At 45.1% G+C, this 24,339-nt stretch overlaps 2 protein-coding genes across 3 annotated transcripts in view; one reads left to right on the forward strand and one right to left on the reverse strand.

Moving 5' to 3' along the window:
- Nucleotides 1–19,705: 19,705 nt before the first annotated feature.
- Nucleotides 19,706–24,289, reverse strand: LOC139564612 (prostaglandin reductase 3-like). Of its 2 annotated transcripts, none has more exons than XM_071384280.1 (2): nucleotides 24,138–24,289; nucleotides 19,706–20,910 (listed from the first exon to the last, which is right to left on the reverse strand). In XM_071384280.1, exons 1-2 carry the CDS (start codon nucleotides 24,227–24,229, stop codon nucleotides 19,983–19,985), a joined length of 1,020 nt encoding a protein of 339 aa, XP_071240381.1. In that variant the 5' UTR covers nucleotides 24,230–24,289; the 3' UTR covers nucleotides 19,706–19,982. The 2 variants fall into 2 exon arrangements, with proteins under 2 accessions (XP_071240381.1, XP_071240379.1); XM_071384278.1 differs by having other exon boundaries at nucleotides 23,596–24,218.
- LOC139564611 (teashirt homolog 1-like) overlaps nucleotides 23,262–24,339 on the forward strand; it is a 37,466-nt gene continuing 36,388 nt past the window's right edge. Inside the window, exon 1 of the mRNA XM_071384277.1 lies at nucleotides 23,262–23,440. The gene's annotated coding sequence lies outside the window, so the exon portion shown is untranslated. The remainder of the gene's footprint in view (nucleotides 23,441–24,339) is intronic.

The raw sequence follows: 24,339 nt of genomic DNA on the forward strand, positions 1-24,339 counted from the left end.
GCATCATGTTCAAATCATCTATATATGAATCTTTTGAGCTTCACAATCAATTTTAGATACTTTTGGATTATTTGAACATGATACATGAAAAATGCTACAGTAGTATCGGTATCAGGACTTGAATGGGATTTGTGCCACAAATGCTAAAATGTTAGCATTTGGAAACCAGTGCCAAAGCATGGATTACTGTCATACCTTGTCCATAGACTGCTTACAGGTTAAACAAACCAATGTGTCATTTGGGTAAACTATCCTTTTAAGAGAGTGGGATATATACGTTTTGGAGGGAACTACTGTAGTTTAAATCATAGTCAATTTAATTTAGATTAATTCAGATTCATTGTGATCACTATCTTTGTCAATGAATTAATTGACAAAGAATCAGTGTATTTATGTTTCCTTTTCACCTTTTCACAAACGGTACAGGGGATGTTTGAAAGAGAATGTAATTCTGTTATTTCTAAACGGAGTCAAATTTATTCAATTAAGCTGCCATGAGAAATAATGTTATTTACACTTCATGAAAATATCTGGATTTAATTTCCATTTTATTTTTTTTATTGACAAATAGCATGTGTGTTTTTAACTAAGCCTTTTTTTATGCGCACAGTTGAACATGTCATCAGTTAATCTTTATGTTTTTTTCCCCACCTACGTTTCCCTTTTTTCCCCCCCTCACTGTCTCCATAGTCAACACTTATTGAATTAATAATTCTCTGCAGATCAAACAACAAACCTTTTCAATCAAGCCTTCTGGATGACGGCGAGGTCTCGTCGACATTTGTTGATGTCTTGATATGCACATTTCAGTCGGAATGAAGCGAAACTTGTCAAACAACATATCCTACAGACTTCATGAAAGAAATCCTCTGTTTGGAATATTTGACATGTTTTTCTTTGCTAATAAAGCTAAACGATGCTTGCCTTAGGATGCAAGAAGTCTTCCCTCGTATCTATTCAAGCTGCCATTTGTCTCTCTCCTCTCTGAATTGGGCACGGTATAGCGGGAAAATAACAAAGAAGATGGAGATGGAGAGATAGTAAGGAACGGAGGGAAATGGAGGATAATATAAAGAAGAGCAGCACTTGACGATAACTGGTTGAGATTAACGCCTTAGGGGTACAGCAGTGGCTGTGATTCGGATACGGCGCCCCCAGCTAAACGCTGAAGGCCGCCTTGCCTAGAGGAACCCACGTTCACCCACAGGCAGTCAAAGATTGTTTTCTCTCTTACCAGCGCTTCCCACTTTCCTCTCTCCCCTTTCCCTCCCTCTCTCTCCTCCCCACAGACACCTGTCATATCCAATGTCAAAACTCCAGAGAAAGGAAAAGACAACGCAAAGAATAAACAAAGGAAACATGCTTTTTAAGACGGCACCCTGCATACAGATCTGTGATGGATCGGCTCTTGTAGAAGGATTATATTTTATATAATCAGCTCTAACCCAATGCATACCCAATACAAACCCACTGCTCCAGTGCATGGCCCAGATTTCTCAATGTAGCCTTTGTCAATGGGGCTCCCGAGTGGCGCAGCGGTCTAAAACACGGTTTCTCAGTGGTTGAGGTGTCACTACAGACCCTGGTTTGATTCCAGGCTGTATCACAACCGCCGTGATTGGGAGTCCCATACGGCAGCGCACAATTGTCCCAGCGTCGTTAGGGTTTGGCTGGGGTAGGCCGTCATTGTATATTAAAATGTGTTCTTAACTGACTTGCCTAGCTAAATAAAGGTAAAACGAATGGAGACCGATAACGAGGGTTTAAAATGATTCTATGCACTTCCTTTTTTCTTTTCACTTTCTCTTTATCTCTCTCTCTCTCTGTCTCTGTCTGACTCTCTCTGTCTCTCTCTCTGTCTTTCTGTCTCTCTCTCTCTCTCTCTCTCTCTCTGTCTCTCTGTCTCTCTGTCTCTGTCTCTGTCTCTCTCTCTCTCTCTCTCAATTCAATTAAATTCAATTGACTTTATTGACATGGCAAGTTCATTATTACTTACGTTGTCAAAGTATACATATCGAAAATAAAAATAAAATATATATGTATATACAGTGGGGAGAACAAGTATTTGATACACTGCCGATTTTGCAGGTTTTCCTACTTACAAAGCATGTAGAGGTCTGTAATTTTTATCATAGGTACACTTCAACTGTGAGAGACGGAATCTAAAACAAAAATCCAGAAAATCACATTGTATGATTTTTAAGTAATTAATTTGCATTTTATTGCATGACATAAGTATTTGATACATCAGAAAAGCAGAACTTAATATTTGGTACAGAAACCTTTGTTTGCAATTACAGAGATCATACGTTTCCTGTAGTTCTTGACTAGGTTTGCACACACTGCAGCAGGGATTTTGGCCCACTCCTCCCTACAGATCTTCTCCAGATCCTTCAGGTTTCGGGGCTGTCGCTGGGCAATACGGACTTTCAGCTCCCTCCAAAGATTTTCTATTGGGTTCAGGTCTGGAGACTGGCTAGGCCACTCCAGGACCTTGAGATGCTTCTTACGGAGCCACTCCTTAGTTGCCATGGCTGTGTGTTTCGTGTCGTTGTCATGCTGGAAGACCCAGCCACGACCCATCTTCAATGCTCTTACTGAGGGAAGGAGGTTGTTGGCCAAGATCTCGCGATACATGGCCCCATCCATCCTCCCCTCAATACGGTGCAGTCGTCCTGTCCCCTTTGCAGAAAAGCATCCCCAAAGAATGATGTTTCCACCTCCATGCTTCACGGTTGGGATGGTGTTCTTGGGGTTGTACTCATACTTCTTCTTCCTCCAAACACGGCGAGTGGAGTTAGACCAAAAAGCTCTATTTTTGTCTCATCAGACCACATGACCTTCTCCCATTCCTCCTCTGGATCATCCAGATGGTCATTGGCAAACTTCAGACAGGCCTGGACATGCACTGGCTTAAGCAGGGGGACCTTGCGTGCGCTGCAGGATTTTAATCCATGACGGCGTAGTGTGTTACTAATGGTTTTCTTTGAGACTGTGGTCCCAGCTCTCTTCAGGTCATTGACCAGGTCCTGCCGTGTAGTTCTGGGCTGATCCCTCACCTTCCTCATGATCATTGATGCCCCACGAGGTGAAATCTTGCATGGAGCCCCAGACCGAGGGTGATTGACCGTCATCTTGAACTTCTTCCATTTTCTAATAATTGCGCCAACAGTTGTTTCCTTCTCACCAAGCTGCTTGCCTATTGTCCTGTAGCCCATCCCAGCCTTGTGCAGGTCTACAATTTTATCCCTGATGTCCTTACACAGCTCTCTGGTCTTGGCCGTTGTGGAGAGGTTGGAATCTGTTTGATTGAGTGTGTGGACAGGTGTCTTTTATACAGGTAACGAGTTCAAACAGGTGCAGTTAATACAGGTAATGAGTGGAGAACAGGAGGGCTTCTTAAAGAAAAACTAACAGGTCTGTGAGAGCCGGAATTGTTACTGGTTGGTAGGTGATCAAATACTTATGTCATGCAATAAAATGCAAATTAATTATTTAAAAATCATACAATGTGATTTTCTGGATTTTTGTTTTAGATTCCGTCTCTCACAGTTGAAGTGTACCTATGATAAAAATTACAGACCTCTACATGCTTTGTAAGTAGGAAAACCTCCAAAATCGGCAGTGTATCAAATACTTGTTCTCCCCACTGTATATACAAAATATATATATATTTATATATAAATAAATGGTGGGACCAACAGCAATAATAATAGTAGTAGTGGACATGGGATTACCATTAACAACAACTACAACAACAATATTAATCAGAACAACAATACATTAAAGCAACAGTAGTAGACCAGTGCCAATATGACTTGAGAAGACACATGACCTGGTATGAAAGACAAAACAAAACTAAGCTAAATGGGAAATATTATCAACATTACTTTGCACTTTTCACTGGCTGTCCCTCAGGTTGTGGCAGGAGGACACATATTTGGCTGCCAAAACTGCACATTTTGGCTTTTCACCCAATAAATATTAGATTTTTTCTTCATCTTTTATAGTTTCAAATTCTTTGTATTGAATTATAATTTAATAATAGGAATAGGAAATGCTCTGTCTCTACCTCTCCCCTGGAGCAGAGTGAGCACAGCCTGTCCTCTCTGGGCAGCCAGGTTTGTCTGTGACGACCGGTCTCTATAGCCAGACTGTGCTCACTAAGTCTGTACCTAGTCAGTGTTTTCCTCAGTTTTCTATCAGTCACAGTGGTCAGATAGTCTGCCACCATGTACTGTCTGTTTAGAGCCAAATAGCATTGAAGTTTACTTTGATTTTTTGTGGTGTCTTTCCAATAGGTGATATATTTTTTGTTTTTGTTTTGTGATGATTTGGTTGGGCCAGATTTTCTGAGGGCTGTCCTGAGGCTCTATGGGGTTGGTTTGGGTTTGTGAACTGAGCTTCAGAACCAGCTGGCTGAGGGGACTCTTCTCTGGTTTCATCTCTTGACATTGTAGAGCTGTGTGATGGAATGTTTTGGGGTCACTTGTTTTTAGATGGTTGTAATATTTGATGGCTCTTTTTTCTAAACGAATGAGCAGGGGGTATTGGCCCAATTCTGCTCTACATGCGTTATTTGGAGTTTTTCTTTGTACTTGCAATACAGTCTTGCAAAACTCTGCATGCAATATTTCAATTGGATGTTTGTCCCATTTAGTAAATTCATTATTAGAGAGAGGACCCCATACTTCACTGCCATATAGAGCAATTGGTTCTATAACTGATTGAATTTTTTTTTGCCAGATTCTAATTGGAATTTCGATTTTGATGTTCCTTTTAATGGCATAGAATGCTCTTCTTGCTTTGTCTCTCAGCTTATTCACAGCCATGTGAAAGCTACCTGTGTTGCTGATATTTAGTCCTAGATATGTGTAGTTTTTGGTGTGTTCTAATAGAACTGTGTCCAAATAGAATTTATATTTGTCATCCTTATTTCCGGACCTTTTTTGGAATATCATTATATTTGTTTTTTTTAGGTTAACGGTCAGAGCCCAGGTCTGACAGAACCTGTGAAGACGATCTAGGTGCTGCTGTAACCCCTCTTTAGTGGGAGACAGCAGCACCAGGTCATCCGCGTACAGCAGACACTCTCTCTCTCTCTCTCTGTCTCTGTCTGTCTCTCTGTCTCTCTCTCTCTCTCTCTTTGTCAGGCCATCACTAACTGATATTGCAGTCATACTTTGTCAGAAGTGAAATAGGTGATGTTCTACTCAAACAATTGCAGGTACACAAACAAAAGTAAGGATTTAAATGTATTCATGATTTTTAATAATGAATCTGTTCTCTAGTTGAAGTTGGACCGCTGGTTTTGACGTGATTGGACGTTTGGACGACCCTTGTGTTAGCCCAGGGGTGGTGTTGTAGCCAATGGGGGGCAGAGGACAGCACAGAGAGTAATGCCTGTTACATGCCACCAGGTTCAAAATAAACATTTCATCCTTTTCCCCCTTGTTTCGCCTGTTATGTTTTTCTCCATTTTAATTCCTTTTATTTGTTTGTTTGTTTGTCGACCTTGCCATGTCAGGTGACCTTCCTGCATCCACAACCGACAAAAAAGAAAACCCTGACGTTTCTGTTGGTCCTTGAGAGAGAAAAAAAGCAGGACAAATGCCCTCAGATACATTTACTCAGAAATAAGTGTGCCTGGAACGCCCGTGCCTGTCCAGGTTCCCGGCCACCATTGCCAAAGAAGTGTCAGCGGTGTCCTGACAACTTCAGCGACTGCAGTGTGAGATGTGACCCCTGGCCGGAGAGAGGGGGGGCTTTGTCCCCCCAACCACCCTGGATTCTGACAGATGTCATATACCTCCTCCATAGGCGCCTTCTGTTTCCTGCTCACCTTTCTCCATCCTGCAGCGTTAGGTCTCCTGTCGTTGCCGCGTCAAAGCCTCTCCCAGCACTCACACACACTCACACACACACACACACACACACACACACACACACACACACACACACACACACACACACACACACACACACACACACACACACACACACACACACACACACACACACACACACACACACACACACACACACACACACACACGTCCCTGCTCAGGTGCTGCAGACACTTAGAGCTACACAAATTAGGGATGGGACGGAAAAACAATAATGATGAATTCATTTGCCTTGGGTTACAATGGCGAGGAAGTCCTTGGGAAGGGGCGGAAAGGCGGGCCTTCGCTGCAGTGCTAGTTCAATTGTTTGCTGCAACAGAGTCCATATTTGTGTCTCTTTTTGTATCACGCTCTGTGTGAATCTCTCTAGAGGCAAGGCTGGCGCACCATGCTCGCTCAAATCTGTTACTCAAAACCTCTGAGAGATGATTATGCTCTTAAAGTATTTGCTAAACGATTCCTTTCCGAGGGAGATTGCCTGGTATTTAAGCATACCTCCCGTTCTACCAAGTGTTTGCTCTGATATTGCGCAACATCCATGAGAGTGACACCACTCCCTGGCAGACTTGAAGAACTCCCACCGAATGAGATTGTGTTACTCTATTGCCTGAGTACGTCAATGGCCTACTACAGGAATAACAGACACAACAAACCGTCACGCCTAATGCAATTAGATTGTGTATCACTGAACCAAATGCACTCTTGGATGGAACACGCACTCTAAATCTGATCACAGGCGGAGATGTCGTTCACTTCTCACTCCAGCACGACACACTCCTGTGAAAGCAGAGGGACTCTGTGAGTAAATCCATCAATCAAAGTGACGGCACGGCGGAGTGATGGATATCGTAATCTCCGCGTTATATACAGGTGCAAGGGATGGATGGGTGACGATTAATGGATGAGACGACTGTTTCCACCAAACAATCAGCTCACATCTTTGTCCGGGCACAGCTTGTCTCCGGGACGGCGAAGAAGACGAAGAAGAAAAAAAAAGAAGAACAAGAACAAGAACAATGACAAGAAGACGACAGCTGCTAGTCTATAGAGCACTGTTTTTATTGAATGACGCCATGCTGTGCGTGCTACTTTCTTTAATAGCTCATATAAGAAAGTTGAGACAACATGTGAGTCTCGAGGTGATGTAGACGTTAGCACAACGATGTCTTCTCTCTTCTGGGACCTAAAACAAGTAGTCATTTCTTGACAACCCTCAGCATCCCTGCCTCACCTCATTTTCACGCAACCCGTTTGTTTCTCACATTCTGTCGTCGCTATCACCTCCGTAATTATCCCTTTGTTTTTACTTCACTTCAAACTTCTTTCACCACGATTTACCACAAAACACCACCCTCTTCAGGCAAAGTCTTAGGGTCCAATTTCCAGTAGCTGAATTCAACCAAAAACTTCCAGATCATAATGACCATGTGTTGTCTCAATTCTGTCCCCCTCCCATTGGTTCCTCATGTGTTTTCAAAGGATCGGGGAGGCAATATCTGAAGAACTTCTGAGCTAGCGTGTGATGCTAGCAGCTTTAGCTCCTGCAGTAGCTACCATGCCTGTTGGTCCCAGTTTTTTGTCATAAAACCTGGTGGTTGTCCGCGTGTTCTGAAATCAACATCTCTCTCCTTCCTCTCGCGGTGCCTTCACTCCCCGACATACCGTAGCTACAGTTAAACGGTTTCACTTTCGCTAATTGGCCGGTGTCAACGCTGACACGGTGGTAAACAAACTGAAACAAACGCAAGCTCATTAGACTGATCGGAGAGGGAGAAAAAAAAGGAAGAAAAGGAAGAGATGTTCAGAGAAGAAAAAAACGATTTCCTGCTTTGAACGTTCTTCTTTTCTAAATGCAGCTAGCATATCTTGTTCATTGAGTAGGGGAGAGACAGAACTACTTCTTTAAGCTCATCTTTGATGGGACCCGAGAGAAGGGGTTCCATTGCATTTTTTATTTATTTACAGGCAACGCAGTACTTATCTTGTGCTTTCCAGTCCACCTCTTCACCATTGACATTGAACATATAGTTATTGTCCGGGGGGTTGAGGATTTGTTTTTCATAACACCAAACACTTGAGCATGAAATCTCTCTTCCTCTCTGTCCTTCTCGCCATCTCACTTTTATCTCTTTCTCATCCCTCCCTCCCTGTCGGAGCTTGTCCCCCTGGCCATCTGTCATACCATGTTTATGGTCCCTTTTGCTTTTGTGTCCTGATGACCACTGTCACCGGGAGGTTCCCATTACCGATGCGCCCTGATGAACGATGTCGCCCAGATGCCTCGCTGCTGACACCCCAGTGTCCTTGGCTGCAGTGGCGTTTGGCGGGTAAAGAATGGGGACAGGGGGACCTGGTGTTTGAGGTAACTGAGGACCTGTCCGTCATTCACACGGGGCGGGATGGACTGGGTGTTTCGATCTTTACGTCTGCAGTGGAGAGACACCGACCGATGAAATTGGGACGCTGTGGTCCGGGATGGTGTGCTGATAATATCATCCATCCACTGTATGAATACTTACTGCCCTCGACTTTCACCTGTACACATAACATCAGACTCAATGACCGTAGGCTAGCCTTTCCTGACTGTACAGGTTGCACTGCGTCGTTACCTGGCTCAGGTTCGCTACTTTGTATATCGCCACCAACATCAGATACATTTGGATACGTTTGTTTTCTCTGCTACTCATATCGTATGACCAATATGCATTTTGACTGGTGTGTGATATTGAAATGCAATCTGAACAGTATTTAATACACATATAGTACATTTATAGGCACCTGGATGTTTTTCATTCACATTTGAAATAAAGACATTGATTTGGAACATGTAAAAGAACATGCGGGTTGAATCAATACATGAATTTATAGTATAATATTAAAGGAACATTCGGGCCTGTACAAAATAAAACCTCATTTAATCAGGCCTCCCTTTCGGCGCCCTCCCCTCCTCTCTCTCGCTCTCTTTTTCTCTCCAACTCTGTGGATCTCTTCACTGGGCAGTGGAGCCGCTGACGAATTCTTAAGCAGATCACACTGATAATTGTATTTCCGTCAGCTGTGCGAAGGCAGTCCGTGAAGGGAGGGTGACTGCCAGTGCACTGAGGATCTATTTGTGTCGTCGCCGTGTCTCCCTGTTACCCCCCCCCCCCCCCCCCCCACTGTAAAACCACCCCAATCACCAGGGATGTGCTTACTGTCTTCAGCCTCAAATTACTCAATCAGGAGACATTTATGGATGACACCTTTATTACAATTAATCAGGGGAACTTGATTAAGAAAGGTATTCCTCCCCCTCAGTGAGACTTGAGTGGCCCGGCTGCATATTCTAATTCATATCCCACTGAGTCCTTGTGACCCTGACAGACAGACAGACGGATTGCCAGCAGTACTGACGCATGTACACACACACACACACACACACACACTGCTTGTCTACACTCTTCGAAAACAAGGTGCTATCTAGAACCTAAAAGGGTTCTTCGGCTGTCCCAATAGGAGAACCCTTTGAAGAACCCTTTTTGGTTCCAGGTAGAACCCTATTGGGCTCCATGTAAAACCCTTTCCCCAGTGGGTTCTTCATGGAACCCAAAAGAGTTCTACCCGGAACCAAAAAAGGGTTCCCCTATTTTCTCCTATTCTCCTTTTTTCTAAAAGTGAACCATAAAAGTGCTAAGAACCTTGGCGTGATCCTGGACAACACCCTGTCGTTCTCAACTAACATCAAGGCGGTGACCCGTTCCTGTAGGTTCATGCTCTACAACATTCGCAGAGTACGACCCTGCCTCACGCAGGAAGCGGCGCAGGTCCTAATCCAGGCACTTGTCATCTCCCGTCTGGATTACTGCAACTCGCTGTTGGCTGGGCTCCCTGCCTGTGCCATTAAACCCCTACAACTCATCCAGAACGCCGCAGCCCGTCTGGTGTTCAACTTTCCCAAGTTCTCTCACGTCACCCCGCTCCTCCGCTCTCTCCACTGGCTTCCAGTTGAAGCTCGCATCCGCTACAAGACCATGGTGCTTGCCTACGGAGCTGTGAGGGGAACGGCACCTCCGTACCTTCAGGCTCTGATCAGGCCCTACACCCAAACAAGGGCACTGCGTTCATCCACCTCTGGCCTGCTCGCCTCCCTACCTCTGAGGAAGTACAGTTCCCGCTCAGCCCAGTCAAAACTGTTCGCTGCTCTGGCACCCCAATGGTGGAACAAACTCCCTCACGACGCCAGGTCAGCGGAGTCAATCACCACCTTCCGGAGACACCTGAAACCCCACCTCTTTAAGGAATACCTAGGATAGGATAAAGTAATCCTTCTAACCCCCCCCCCCTTAAAAGAGTTAGATGCACTATTGTAAAGTGGTTGTTCCACTGGATATCATAAGGTGAATGCACCAATTTGTAAGTCGCTCTGGATAAGAGCGTCTGCTAAATGACTTAAATGTAAATGTAAATGTAAAAAAATGGAGAAATGCAAAATAATGACATTAGTATGGAAAATGCTCGCAAGAGAAACCTTGTGTTCATATTTCTATGCAATACAAAATGAGCAAAAGTAACATATTATTATATATTTTGTTAAATAAAACCACCAGGAAAAAAATATTGGAAAGTCACCTGTTTTTACCTTACAGTGTTTGGGTGTGCATTGACAATTAGTTCAGTGGGGTTTTGTAACAAGGGGAGGAGTGATGGTGATTGAGGGGTCTGAGTGACTCTTTGTGACTCTTAGTGACTGAGAGTGGACCTGAGCCATGACAGAGTCAGCCACAAAGGCACCAGGTTATACCAGACCACACCGAATGATGTCTATGTTAGGTGTTCCAGTATGGGAACAGGGACGGCAGAATCTAAAGTAACACTGTTGATTGAATACCCAGCTGATCAAATTGATTTGATGTATTACAACACTGGCATTTCACTAAACTGTTGACAGTATTTTCCGTGTATTCTTATAATCAACAATTATATGGTTCAATTGAATTGAAAGCAAAGCTGTAAAAAGCTCACAGATCCCATTTTGTGTGTGTATCCGAAATGCACAAAGCACAGACCTCTGGCAAACCAAGTATCACACCTATTCATGACATGCACTTTTGGACATTTATTTTAGATTTGAACTTTTCTCACATAATTGTTGTGGTTGTTTCACGTTTGCCATATTCTAATCTTTTCAATTTTACGTTTAGGGTTTCAGGGCTATACTCAGGTTAAAGGTGGATGCAATATACTGGATCTCAAAACCCCTAACGATAGTCTAAGCAATAAAACAATCACTAATATTCTCAAACTACGTTGAGAAACACCACACTTCTCCAAAACATGTTTGTCACTCCACCAACATTTGTCATGTACCTCAGAAGGTGACTACAACGGGTATGTGTCTATATGATTTGTTAAGAGCCCGCTAACAGCTGCAAGCCAATTAAATAAAATGTGTTGTTTTCTCCAGGTTGTCCTGTGCTTTAATTGGACTGTGAATGCGCACTAATCGTGGCTGCTACAGGTGGGCCCCGGAGGGCCAGAGTGAGACCTCGGTTGGTAATTGAAGACAGACACACATTGACAGTCCGTACCTCTATCCAGAGTATGCACGCAACATTTACATTTACATTTAAGTCATTTAGCAGACGCTCTTATCCAGAGCGACTTACAAATTGGTGCATTCACCTAATGATATCCAGTGGAACAACCACTTTACAATAGTGCATCTAACTCTTTTAAGGGGGAGGGGGGGGTTAGGAGGATTACTTTATCCTATCCTAGGTATTCCTTAAAGAGGTGGGGTTTCAGGTGTCTCCGGAAGGTGGTGATTGACTCCGCTGACCTGGCGTCGTGAGGGAGTTTGTTCCACCATTGGGGTGCCAGAGCAGCGAACAGTTTTGACTGGGCTGAGCAGGAACTGTACTTCCTCAGAGGTAGGGAGGCGAGCAGGCCAGAGGTGGATGAACGCAGTGCCCTTGTTTGGGTGTAGGGCCTGATCAGAGCCTGAAGGTACGGAGGTGCCGTTCCCCTCACAGCTCCGTAGGCAAGCACCATGGTCTTGTAGCGGATGCGAGCTTCAACTGGAAGCCAGTGGAGAGAGCGGAGGAGCGGGGTGACGTGAGAGAACTTGGGAAGGTTGAACACCAGACGGGCTGCGGCGTTCTGGATGAGTTGTAGGGGTTTAATGGCACAGGCAGGGAGCCCAGCCAACAGCGAGTTGCAGTAATCCAGACGGGAGATGACAAGTGCCTGGATTAGGACCTGCGCCGCTTCCTGTGTGAGGCAGGGTCGTACTCTGCGAATGTTGTAGAGCATGAACCTACAGGAACGGGTCACCGCCTTGATGTGAGTTGAGAACGACAGGGTGTTGTCCAGGATCACGCCAAGGTTCTTAGCGCTCTGGGAGGAGGACACAATGGAGTTGTCAACCGTGATGGCGAGATCATGGAACGGGCAGTCCTTCCCCGGGAGGAAGAGCAGCTCCGTCTTGCCGAGGTTCAGCTTGAGGTGGTGATCCGTCATCCACACTGATATGTCTGCCAGACATGCAGAGATGCGATTCGCCACCTGGTTATCAGAGGGGGGAAAGGAGAAGATTAATTGTGTGTCGTCTGCATAGCAATGATAGGAGAGGCCATGTGAGGATTTCATTTTTTATTTTTTTATTTCACCTTTATTTAACCAGGTAGGCTAGTTGAGAACAAGTTCTCATTTGCAACTGCGACCTGGCCAAGATAAAGCATAGCAGTGTGAACAGACAACACAGAGTTACACATGGAGTAAACAATAAACAAGTCAATAACATGGTAGAAAAAAAGAGAATCTATATACAATGTGTGCAAAAGGCATGAGGTAGGCAATAAATCGAATAATTACAATTTAGCAGATTAACACTGGAGTGATAAATCATCAGATGAACATGTGCAAGAAGAGATACTGGTGTGCAAAAGAGCAGAAAAGTAAATAAATAAAAGCAGTATGGGGGGTGAGGTAGGTAAATTGGGTGGGTAGTTTACAGATGGACTATGTACAGCTGCAGCGATCGGTTAGCTGCTCGGATAGCAGATTTTTAAAGTTGTTGAGGGAGATAAAAGTCTCCAACTTCAGAGATTTTTGCAATTCGTTCCAGTCGCAGGCAGCAGAGAACTGGAAGGAAAGGCGTCCAAATGAGGTTTTAGCTTTAGGGATGATCAGTGAGATACACCTGCTGGAGCGCGTGCTGCGGGTGGGTGTAGCCATCGTGACCAGTGAACTGAGATAAGGCGGCACTTTACCTAGCATAGCCTTGTAGATGACCTGGAGCCAGTGGGTCTGACGACGAACATGTAGCGAGGGCCAGCCGACTAGGGCATACAGGTCGCAGTGGTGGGTCGTATAAGGTGCTTTAGTAACAAAACGAATGGCACTGTGATAAACTGCATCCAGTTTGCTGAGTAGAGTGTTGGAAGCTATTTTGTAGATGACATCGCCGAAGTCGAGGATCGGTAGGATAGTCAGTTTTACTAGGGTAAGTTTGGCGGCGTGAGTGAAGGAGGCTTTGTTGCGGAATAGAAAGCCGATTCTCGATTTGATTTTGGATTGGAGATGTTTGATATGAGTCTGGAAGGAGAGTTTGCAGTCTAGCCAGACACCTAGGTACTTATAGATGTCCACATATTCTAGGTCGGAACCGTCCAGGGTGGTGATGCTAGTCGGGCGTGCGGGTGCAGGCAGCGAACGGTTGAAAAGCATGCATTTGGTTTTACTAGCGTTTAAGAGCAGTTGGAGGCCACGGAAGGAGTGTTGTATGGCATTGAAGCTCGTTTGGAGGTTAGATAGCACAGTGTCCAAGGAAGGGCCGGAAGTATATAGAATGGTGTCGTCTGCGTAGAGGTGGATCAGGGAATCGCCCGCAGCAAGAGCAACATCATTGATGTATACAGAGAAAAGAGTCGGCCCGAGAATTGAACCCTGTGGTACCCCCATAGAGACTGCCAGAGGACCGGACAACATGCCCTCCGATTTGACACACTGAACTCTGTCTGCAAAGTAGTTGGTGAACCAGGCAAGGCAGTCATTAGAAAAAACGAGGCTACTGAGTCTGCCGATAAGAATATGGTGATTGACAGAGTCGAAAGCCTTGGCCAGGTCGATGAAGACGGCTGCACAGTAATGTCTTTTATCGATAGCGGTTATGATGTCGTTTAGTACCTTGAGCGTGGCTGAGGTGCACCCGTGACCGGCTCGGAAACCGGATTGCACAGCGGAGAAGGTACGGTGGGATTCGAGATGGTCAGTGATCTGTTTGTTGACTTGGCTTTCGAAGACCTTAGATAGGCAGGGCAGGATGGATATAGGTCTGTAACAGTTTGGGTCCAGGGTGTCTCCCCCTTTGAAGAGGGGGATGACCGCGGCAGCTTTCCAATCCTTGGGGATCTCAGATGATACGAAGGAGAGGTTGAACAGGCTGGTAATAGGGGGTGCGACAATGGCGGCGGACAGTTTCAGAAATAGGGGGTCCAGATTGTCAAGCCCAGCTGATTTGTATGGGTCCAGGTTTTCCAGCTCTTTCAGAACATCTGCTATCTGGATTTGGGTAAAGGAGAAGCTGGGGAGGCTTGGGCGAGTAGCAGCGGGGGGGGCGGGGCTGTTGGCCAAGGTTGGAGTCGCCAGGAGGAAGGCATGGCCAGCCATTGAGAAATGCTTGTTGAAGTCTTCGATTATCACGGATTTATCGGTGGTGACCGTGTTACCTAGCCTCAGTGCAGTGGGCAGCTGGGAGGAGGTGCTCTTGTTCTCCATGGACTTTACAGTATCCCAGAACTTTTTGGAGTTAGAGCTACAGGATGCGAATTTCTGCTTGAAAAAGCTGGCCTTTGCTTTCCTGACTGACTGCGTGTATTGGTTCCTGACTTCCCTGAACAGTTGCATATCGCGGGGGCTCTTCGATGCTATTGCAGTTCGCCACAGGATGTTTTTGTGCTGGTCAAGGGCAGTCAGGTCTGGAGTGAACCAAGGGCTATATCTGTTCTTGGTTCTGCATTTTTTGAACGGAGCATGCTTGTCTAATATGGTGAGGAAGTAACATTTAAAGAATGACCAGGCATCCTCAACTGACGGGATGAGGTCAATATCCTTCCAGGGTACCCGGGCCAGGTCGATTAGAAAGGCCTGCTCGCAGAAGTGTTTTAGGGAGCGTTTGACAGTGATGAGGGGTGGTCGTTTGACCGCGGACCCGTGGCGGATACAGGCAATGAGGCAGTGATCGCTGAGATCTTGATTGAAGACAGCAGAGGTGTATTTGGAGGGCAGGTTGGTCAGGATAATGTCTATTAGGGTGCCCATGTTTACGGATTTAGGGTTGTACCTGGTGGGTTCCTTGATGATTTGTGTGAGATTGAGGGCATCAAGCTTGGATTGTAGGACTGCCGGGGTGTTAAGCATATCCCAGTTTAGGTCACCTAACAGAACAAACTCTGAGGCTAGATGGGGAGCGATCAATTCACAGATGGTGTCCAGGGCACAGCTGGGAGCTGAGGGGGGTCGGTAGCAGGCGGCAACAGTGAGAGACTTATTTCTGGAGAGATTAATTTTTAAAATTAGAAGTTCGAACTGTTTGGGCATAGACCTGGAAAGTATGACAGAACTTTGCAGGCTATCTCTGCAGTAGATTGCAACTCCTCCCCCTTTGGCAGTTCTATCTTGACGGAAAGTGTTATAGTTGGGTATGGAAATCTCAGAATTTTTGGTGGCCTTCCTAAGCCAGGATTCGGACACGGCAAGGACATCAGGATTGGCAGAGTGTGCTAAAGCGGTGAGTAAGGCAAACTTAGGGAGGAGGCTTCTGATGTTGACATGCATGAGGCCAAGGCTTTTTCGATCGCAGAAGTCAACAAATGAGGGTGACTGGGGACATGCAGGGCCTGGGTTTACCTCCACATCACCCGAGGAACAGAGGAGTAGTAGGATGAGGGTGCGGCTAAAGGCTATCAAAACTGGTCGCCTAGAGCGTTGGGGACAAAGAATAAAAGGAGCAGATTTATGGGCGTGGTAGAATAGATTCTGGGCATAATGTGCAGACAGGGGTATGGAGGGGCGCGGGTACAGCGGAGGCAAGCCCAGGCACTGGGTGATGATAAGAGAGGTTGTATCTCTGGACATGCTGGTCTCAATGGGTGAGGTCACCGCATGTGTGGGGGGTGGGACAAAGGGGGTATCAGAGGTACGGAGAGTGGAATTACAGGGTCCATTGCAAACCAAAACAATGATAATGAAAACTAGCCTGAACAACAGTATGCAAGGCATATTGATATTTGAGAGAGACATACAATAAGGCATAAAGTGATTGCAGGTCTTGATTGGGAGAGCTAGCTAAAACAACAGGTAAGATAACAGCAGCAATAACAGGGTGCTAGTCTAACACAGCAACAACAGGTAAAAATGGCGACGACTAGGCAGAGAGGGTCGGATTAACTACACACAGATCCTGAGTTAAAGCACAGAGCCGACAGGTAAAACACAAATAAACAGAATGGAGTACCGTGAATTAATGGACAGTCAAGCATGCATCAGCTATGTAGCCAAGTGATCATAGTGTCCAGGGGGCAGCCGTAGATGGAGCAGAGGAGGCCTCCACTAAGCTAGCACGCGGCGTTTAAAGTTAGTAGCCCGGGGGGTGGTCTGCTCAGACGGAGGGGGTCTGCTCAGACGTGGTTGTGTCGACAGAGAATCCAAGCCAGATGGCGATGGCGAAAGAGAGGTTGTGAATTGTAGAATTGTGTTTGCTAACTGGTGCTAGCTTCGTGGCAGTGGCAGTGGCGCTAGCTCTTCAGCTAGCCGGCAGATGGGCCTAGCTCGAGGCTAGCTCAAGGCTAACTGGTGCTTGCTTCGGGACAGAGGTGTTAGCCAGTAGTAGCCACTCGGTTGCAGCTAGCTAGCTGTGATGATACGGTGTAATTGTCCAGAGCTTGCGTCAGGAATCCGGTGATGTGGTAGAGAAAAAGCAGTCCTATATGCTCTGGGTTGATATCGCGCTTGCAGCTAGCCGGCAGATGGGCCTAGCTCGAGGCTAGCTCAAGGCTAACTGGTGCTTGCTTCGGGACAGAGGTGTTAGCCAGTAGTAGCCACTCGGTTGCAGCTAGCTAGCTGTGATGATACGGTGTAATTGTCCAGAGCTTGCGTCAGGAATCCGGTGATGTGGTAGAGAAAAAGCAGTCCTATATGCTCTGGGTTGATATCGCGCTTGCAGCTAGCCGGCAGATGGGCCTAGCTCGAGGCTAGCTCAAGGCTAACTGGTGCTTGCTTCGGGACAGAGGTGTTAGCCAGTAGTAGCCACTCGGTTGCAGCTAGCTAGCTGTGATGATACGGTGTAATTGTCCAGAGCTTGCGTCAGGAATCCGGTGATGTGGTAGAGAAAAAGCAGTCCTATATGCTCTGGGTTGATATCGCGCTTGCAGACTGGCAGGTATTGGCCCGGTATTGAAGCTGGCTGTGTCCGAGTTGAGGGTGAAGACCGCAGCAGTGGCTAACTGACTACTAGCTAGTAGCTAGTTATCTGGCTAGCTTCTGCTTGGGGTTACGGTTCTAAAGTATAAAAAAATAGCAGGTCCGTACCACATTGGGTGAGGCGGAATGTAGGAATGTATATTCAGTTCCTAGATGGAAAGTGAAATTAAAATATATACGAAATGTATACGAAAAATACGAAGACTATTTACTATTTACTATTTACACGCGACAGGACAATACAGGACAATACAAACACACGTCCGACTGCTACGCCATCTTGGATTCGATCCAGGATATGACAGAGCCAAGTGACTTGGTGTATAGCGAGAATAGGAGAGGGCCTAGAACAGAGCCCTGGGGGACACCAGTGGTGAGAGCACGTGGTGCGGAGACAGATTCTCGCCACGCCACCTGGTAGGAGCGACCTGTCAGGTAGGACGCAATCCAAGCATGGGCCGCGCCGGAGATGCCCAGCTCGGAGAGGGTGGAGAGGAGGATCTGATGGTTCACAGTATCAAAGGCAGCCGATAGGTCTAGAAGGATGAGAGCAGAGGAGAGAGAGTTAGCTTTAGCAGTGCGGAGCGCCTCCGTGACACAGAGAAGAGCAGTCTCAGTTGAATGACTAGTCTTGAAACCTGACTGATTTGGATCAAGAAGGTCATTCTGAGAGAGATAGCAGGAGAGCTGGCCAAGGACGGCACGTTCAAGAGTTTTGGAGAGAAAAGAAAGAAGGGATACTGGTCTGTAGTTGTTGACATCGGAGGGATCGAGTGTAGGTTTTTTCAGAAGGGGTGCAACTCTCGCTCTCTTGAAGACGGAAGGGACGTAGCCAGCGGTCAAGGATGAGTTGATGAGCGAGGTGAGGTAAGGGAGAAGGTCTCCGGAAATGGTCTGGAGAAGAGAGGAGGGGATACGCAACTGTACTCAAGCGCGGTAAATTCACGTGAACATTCATTTGTATCACCTCTCTCACCTTTATGTGACGAGCGTGTGAGAGTATGCTCTTGGGTTAGAATGACTGAGTGAACAATCCATTTTTATGAGCGGTAAGTGCATCTGCCTTTAACAATAGCTTTCAGGCTGCTCACCTTCATTCATGCCGTACAGTGACACTGTTCTCAAACACTTACAAGGATGGGTGCAGAGATGGATGACTTAATTTCTATATTTAACACAGGAGTAGAAATCAAAGAGGACCTCAAATTTAAAAAATACTAAAGATAGTAAAGAAGCAATCTACAAAAATAGACTGCATGCATTACACAGACCACTGTTCTATTGGAACACATATGTGTGTGTATGTGCGTGTGAGACGTACTGGTGCAGGTTCAAATGGCTTCATGCTGGTGGGTATGTTTCTGATTTCCTGAGCTGACTGCCTGGCGAAGGTAGCAGCTTTGCATGCTGGGGTCACACCTGTAACGTATTTCACACTGAGATCTTTTTTGAGTGGCCACCTGGAGGAGGATATTGCATGTCCACAGTCCATGAACACACAGACGTCCCTCCCCGGTGGAGACAGGTATTTGTTTTGTGTTCCTAGGCTTGATACATAACGTATTGTCTTAGACATTTTTTTAAACAACCTTTTCTCGCGTCTAAAAAAATAAAAATAGACCACAGAGTAACACCCACATTAACTTGTAAATAGTTTTAGAATTAATATGTAAGATAAGGCATTTCTCCATGACAATTGTATCCCACCTAGTATCTCATCTACCCTCACCTCTAATGTAGGCGATAACATGATACTTAGCTTAAAAGGGTTCTATATTTAAATTAGGAAAAAATAATAATTAGTGAATTGGCTCAACAGAATCCAAAACATCAAGTGGAACCTTACACATTGAGAAATGTGCAATCTTTTCTGTTGATTTAAGTTCATTTATTAATTATATGAATGTGTAATCTGTTGTGTGTGTGTGTGTGTGTGTGTGTGGGACTAAACGGGTCAATTGCTCTGGGCATGCTTAGGCCTGTATTCCAAAAGTATGACAGAGGTTAAAACTGGTAACACTAAATGTGATCATTATGCAATATTGTCCTCAGCTACTTTTGTTTCCTGTTAAACAGAGGGACAAGTTCAGCTGATATGCTGGTACATTGTCTGGAGTGCAGTAATCATGCGTAAGCTGTGGACAGTCAATGCAGCCACTGTAAATACACATTTTAATAGGATTACATTTTAGTTAGCTCTAGTCTTGAGCACAGAGCAATTAAACAAGTGTGTGTGTGTGAGAGCATGAGAATGAGGGAGGCATTTGATCTAGAGGGGTACAGTATTATTTTCTTGAGATAACCTTCTGTTGTTACACCAGCAATCTTCACTCTACAAGTATGATCCCCGTTCATTGGGACTTTGGCTTTGCTTTATTCAATACAATCATCAAAAACATTAACAAGGAACTGTCTCGAACAGAACAACATTTTAGTACTATCAAAATAGATTCAGGTGAAATAAACTGTTCAAAAAATATATTCAACTCAAGAGTACTGTAGATTGTGACAGTTTGGGTAATTTGCCTTCAACATATGTGCTTGCATAGGTCATTTCAATGCGCATACATACATTTGATTTGTTTGAGGATTCCAGTGCATTCACATTAAGGCAAATCACAGTTTGCTCTCCAGTGAGGGTGGAGTCACCTCAACCACCACCTTTCCAACGTTTTTCCCAGCGTACATGTAGTCCACAGCCCTAAAGACGGACTCCAGCCCCACAAAACGGCCCTCGGGGGCCATGTCCCCACAGTCCACTTCACACACCAGCTTCCCTTTAGCAAACATCTGCATCATGCTTCCCATCGCCTCCTTGTAGTCAGACAGGAAGTGAGGTAGGAAGAACCCCCTCACGCTGGCTGACTTCTGGAGCAGCTTCACGGGCAGAGTCCCTCCTTTAACAGTTGGGACCCCTGATGCCGTTTGGTACCCTGAGATGAACCCGATCACGATCAGCCTGCCCTTATTGGCCAGATTGTTGACCGCCATGTCAAAGATTCTGCCGCCTATGGACTCGTAGACTACGTCCAGGCCTTGTGGGTACTCTTTGCGCAGCGTGGCGCTCAAGTCCTCGGACGTGTAGTTGATGGGCCTGTCGCAGCCAATGGTCTTTAAGAAGCCAGCCTTCTCGTTGGAGGAGCAGGTGCCCACAACATGGCAGCCGGCCTGTTTGGCAAACTGCACCGCGAACTGTCCCGTGCCACCGGCAGCGGCCGTCACCAGCACCGTCTCGCCCTTCACCAGGTCGCCAAGCCGCTTCATGGCGATATAAGCCGTGGCACCGCTTAACAGCAGGGTGAGGAACTCTGGCTTCACCGCGGGTACAGGTACGGTCTTGATCATGGGTATCACTGTGTACTCTGCAAAGGCCCCATCAGCAAAGTAGGCCACGGTGTCGCCAACGGTGTAGCGGGCGCTGGCACTCAGGCCGAGGCCGACCACCTCGCCGATGCCCTCGAACCCGGCGTCAAACGGTGGCTTGACCGTAGGGTCGTAGCGGCCTGCTGAGTAGTTGATGTCCGAGGCATTGATTCCAACAAATCTGCATGGAATGGAACAGAGAAGAAAATATAAGTGAATGACAGTTCAGAATGATTAACAATTGTTACATAGCATTATAATCAATTTTCGGGTATAGCATACTTTAGTGATTTTGATAATAACATGATAATAGTTTGTTATAATGACATAAAGAGGTGCACTTCAGAATGCCTACAGTAATGTCTGCGAAGGTCAAGATTTCACTTCTATTCCCTAGAAAACGCCTGCGACATCGTTCAGGAAGGAAACATTGGTTTGTTTTGGCACTGATTCCATTTTGTCTTGAAAAAACACCCACCCAAAACACATTGCGTGATGTCACGAGTCATTGTCTTGAGAGACACACAAGAACAAACTGCACTTTTAAATCTTGTATGTTTCTTTACCTCGACATGAAAAAATAAAACTGTTTTCATCTCAGTTGATGACATGGAGAGAGAAAAAAAATCCTTGTGTGAAAGAAATGTATAAATAAATCATTTTCTATCCTCCAGAAGAACCCTTGTTGCGACTCATCGTTGTGCATGTCACATGTGCATTTTTAGCACTTAAATGTACCAGCCCGGTTTAGTTACAAATAAATGGCTCAAATTAAATATAGGAACACATCTAGGATTGACTATACTTTCCAAATCATTTTTTATTTGCAGCCCTTCTGAATTTTTCCATATTTGAACCTGCATCTCTCATAATGGACCAACAGTACGGAAACACCATGCATTAAGGAAGACCAAGTTCAAAAGTTCAAACTAAAGTGAACTGGGATCTCTAGTCAGGGTCGGGCCTGGTATTCTTAAAGATGCTCGATTTAAAAAAAAAAACGTGCAACTTTGAATGCGCAATCATCTCGGTCACTGAAACATGACATTAATGCATATCTCAATTTAAACTCAACATTTGTCAAATCCTGGTTAATAATGCAGAAAAGAAAAAACAACATTTTCCTGATACACATTGCATTGTGAACCAAAGCATTGCAGAGGCCAACAAGTGGTCCAGCCGTGTCCTGTCCGTAGACATGCCACACAACTACAGTAACGTCCTAGAACCTTCATCTACATCAATACATTATCTGATATTACGTTTAGCTATCACTAATGGTTCCACTTTTGTGCAATTACCTTAGCAGTGGAGCTGACCCACTCAATTTTCTAAACAAAGCTGGTTTCACCTGTGGTTTGCAGCTGTGTGCGTTTTAAATGATAGCCTACACTATCTAATTCATAAAGTCCAGCCCAATTCATGGGTAAATCACAGCTCAAAAGTCAAGGGTCATCAATAGCCTATGGAAATGATAATGGGCAATTTGTGCAATTAAATGACCTTGGACTACAGTAGGCTATGTTGTGCAACTGTCTTCTCACCTCAGATAATTTAACCAAGCAGACTTTATACAAGGCCTAAATGCGACATCACAGGCATTTCTGCTAATTCCGAGCTCTGCATTGAGACCATAGAACTGGCCTTTCTGATGTAGTTATTAACAAATAAATAATAACCCATATCAAGAAATATGCCTTGATAACTAGGCCCTTAAACTTGTTTTTGTCAGTTGAAGGTGCCTGTGAAGCCTAGTTGTTAGCTAATAGCTATATGTTGTAATTTTCCAGGCCAACTCATATGATGGGGATTCATTACAGACAACACACAAAGAATTGCTAAAAAAGTACAAGGGCATAGGCCCACATTAAATTATAGAACAATACGTGATGCCATACATTTTCAATCTATTTCAATCTACAATTCAAGGTTTCGGGCGGGGGAGAATAACCTACCACTGTTCTTTCCTTTTCCCAAGATGAGAGAGAAGCTACTTCTCCATGGAAAAATGTATTTAGAATTCAATGTTCCACATTTTCAAGTTATAAATGCGATATTTATTTTTTTATTCCCTAAATTACGCATACACAATTAAGCACACAAAACAAACCTGTGAAAAAGGTTTAGGCTACATATGACAATTTCTGTAAATGTTCAAAGCTATTTGATCTTTAGATAATGCTACTATGTCCTTGGTCTGTAAACCATAATGCAAGACCCTGCCTTCATTTCACTGATCAATTGCGCTCTAATAGGCTACACCAGGTTTGACCCGCATTTTAATATCTCTTTGACTTAAATTGTAGTAAATAACCGGTTAGATTAAGTAGCCTACATTCCTGCTCTGTTACAGTACCCTGTTAATGTAATCAACATTTTTAAATATCTTGCTTTGAACCGGACAGACATATATTGAGTCGTATGCATTGGTTTTATGCAGCGGAAAATGATGATCCTGCCGCAGCCCCACATGCCATGCAAAGCTGTTTCTCCATCTCCTCATCTATTCGTGAGTCTTTACACCCCCCCACGACTTTCTGTTTGCAGGTTCGTGACGTAAGGAGACAGGACAGAGCGAGATGCCGAGATGGATTGATAGACAAATGTAGGGGCGGAACTTGGAAATATTCCTCACGTATTTTGCTCGCTCCTGAAATGGTCGCAAGTAGGCTACTAATATCGATGGGGATGGATAGGCGATTCTAACCGAGGTAAGAGACCCTTTCATAACTTGAAAACAATACCAAATAGTTTATCAAAAATATTGGCTCACAAATGTGCCCAATATTGGAATAGTCTATACATAGGCTATAGGCTACACACCCGCGGGAAATGGGAACCTATCCAATTTCTAACCAAAACTTACCGATTTCTGACAAGCAAGTCCCCGTCGCCAGGTGTCGGGACTGGAACAGTTTGCAAGGCAACGGCGTCTCTGAAATTCTGGCTAAGCTTCGTTACGACCAGCTTTTTCATGGAGCTCGGTATCGAGGAACCTTTAAAATCCATGAAGTGCGTGGAGTATGACAAATCTATAATGAAGCGGCGCGATATAAAATTAACTCTAGAAAGTGCATCGGTTCCTCTGCACACCCCGCCGAATACTGAAAACACCCTCTTACCGTTTCTCAATAAGAACGAGGTGGACATTGCACCAGGGAGGGACTATGTGACAAAGTTCACGGGCACTGGCTGTGCGTTGATATCAATATGTTTATCGTTAGCCTATGCTAGGCTTTCTTCACGTAGCAGGGTAGGCCACGCCGATGCAATGCGATTAAAACAATATTACCAGCGCGGTTTTTGTCGCATAAGATCGACACGCAATAACGGGCTTTTAGAATGTTTGCTTTGATGATAACTAGGCTATAGCACGGCGCAACCTTGGAGCAGCAGCCAAACACCTACTGTAGCGGCGTGTCTTCTTTAGAGTCCCTCCCCTTCCGGGACATGACACACTTCCTCGTAAGGTGAAACATATCAATCGTAGTCTCAAACATATCCTCAACGATTGTACACAAAAAGCCAAAGAGTTGCCAACACAGCCAGTGCCGACCACCACCATTCAGGTATTAACAAGCACCGTTAATAGGCTATTATCTGCAGAAAT

The sequence above is a fragment of the Salvelinus alpinus genome, chromosome 35, assembly GCF_045679555.1.
Source record: "Salvelinus alpinus chromosome 35, SLU_Salpinus.1, whole genome shotgun sequence".
Classification (NCBI taxonomy): Eukaryota; Metazoa; Chordata; class Actinopteri; order Salmoniformes; family Salmonidae; genus Salvelinus; species Salvelinus alpinus.

Bases quoted from the DNA above. Each gene is read 5' to 3' on its own strand.
- LOC139564612 (XM_071384278.1), bottom strand. From the start codon at position 23,879: ATGTCCACCTCGTTCTTATTGAGAAACGGTAAGAGGGTGTTTTCAGTA. The intron at 20,911-23,595 runs GTAAGTTTTGGT...CATTCCATGCAG, and splicing joins GACTTGCTTGTCAGAAATCG to ATTTGTTGGAATCAATGCCT.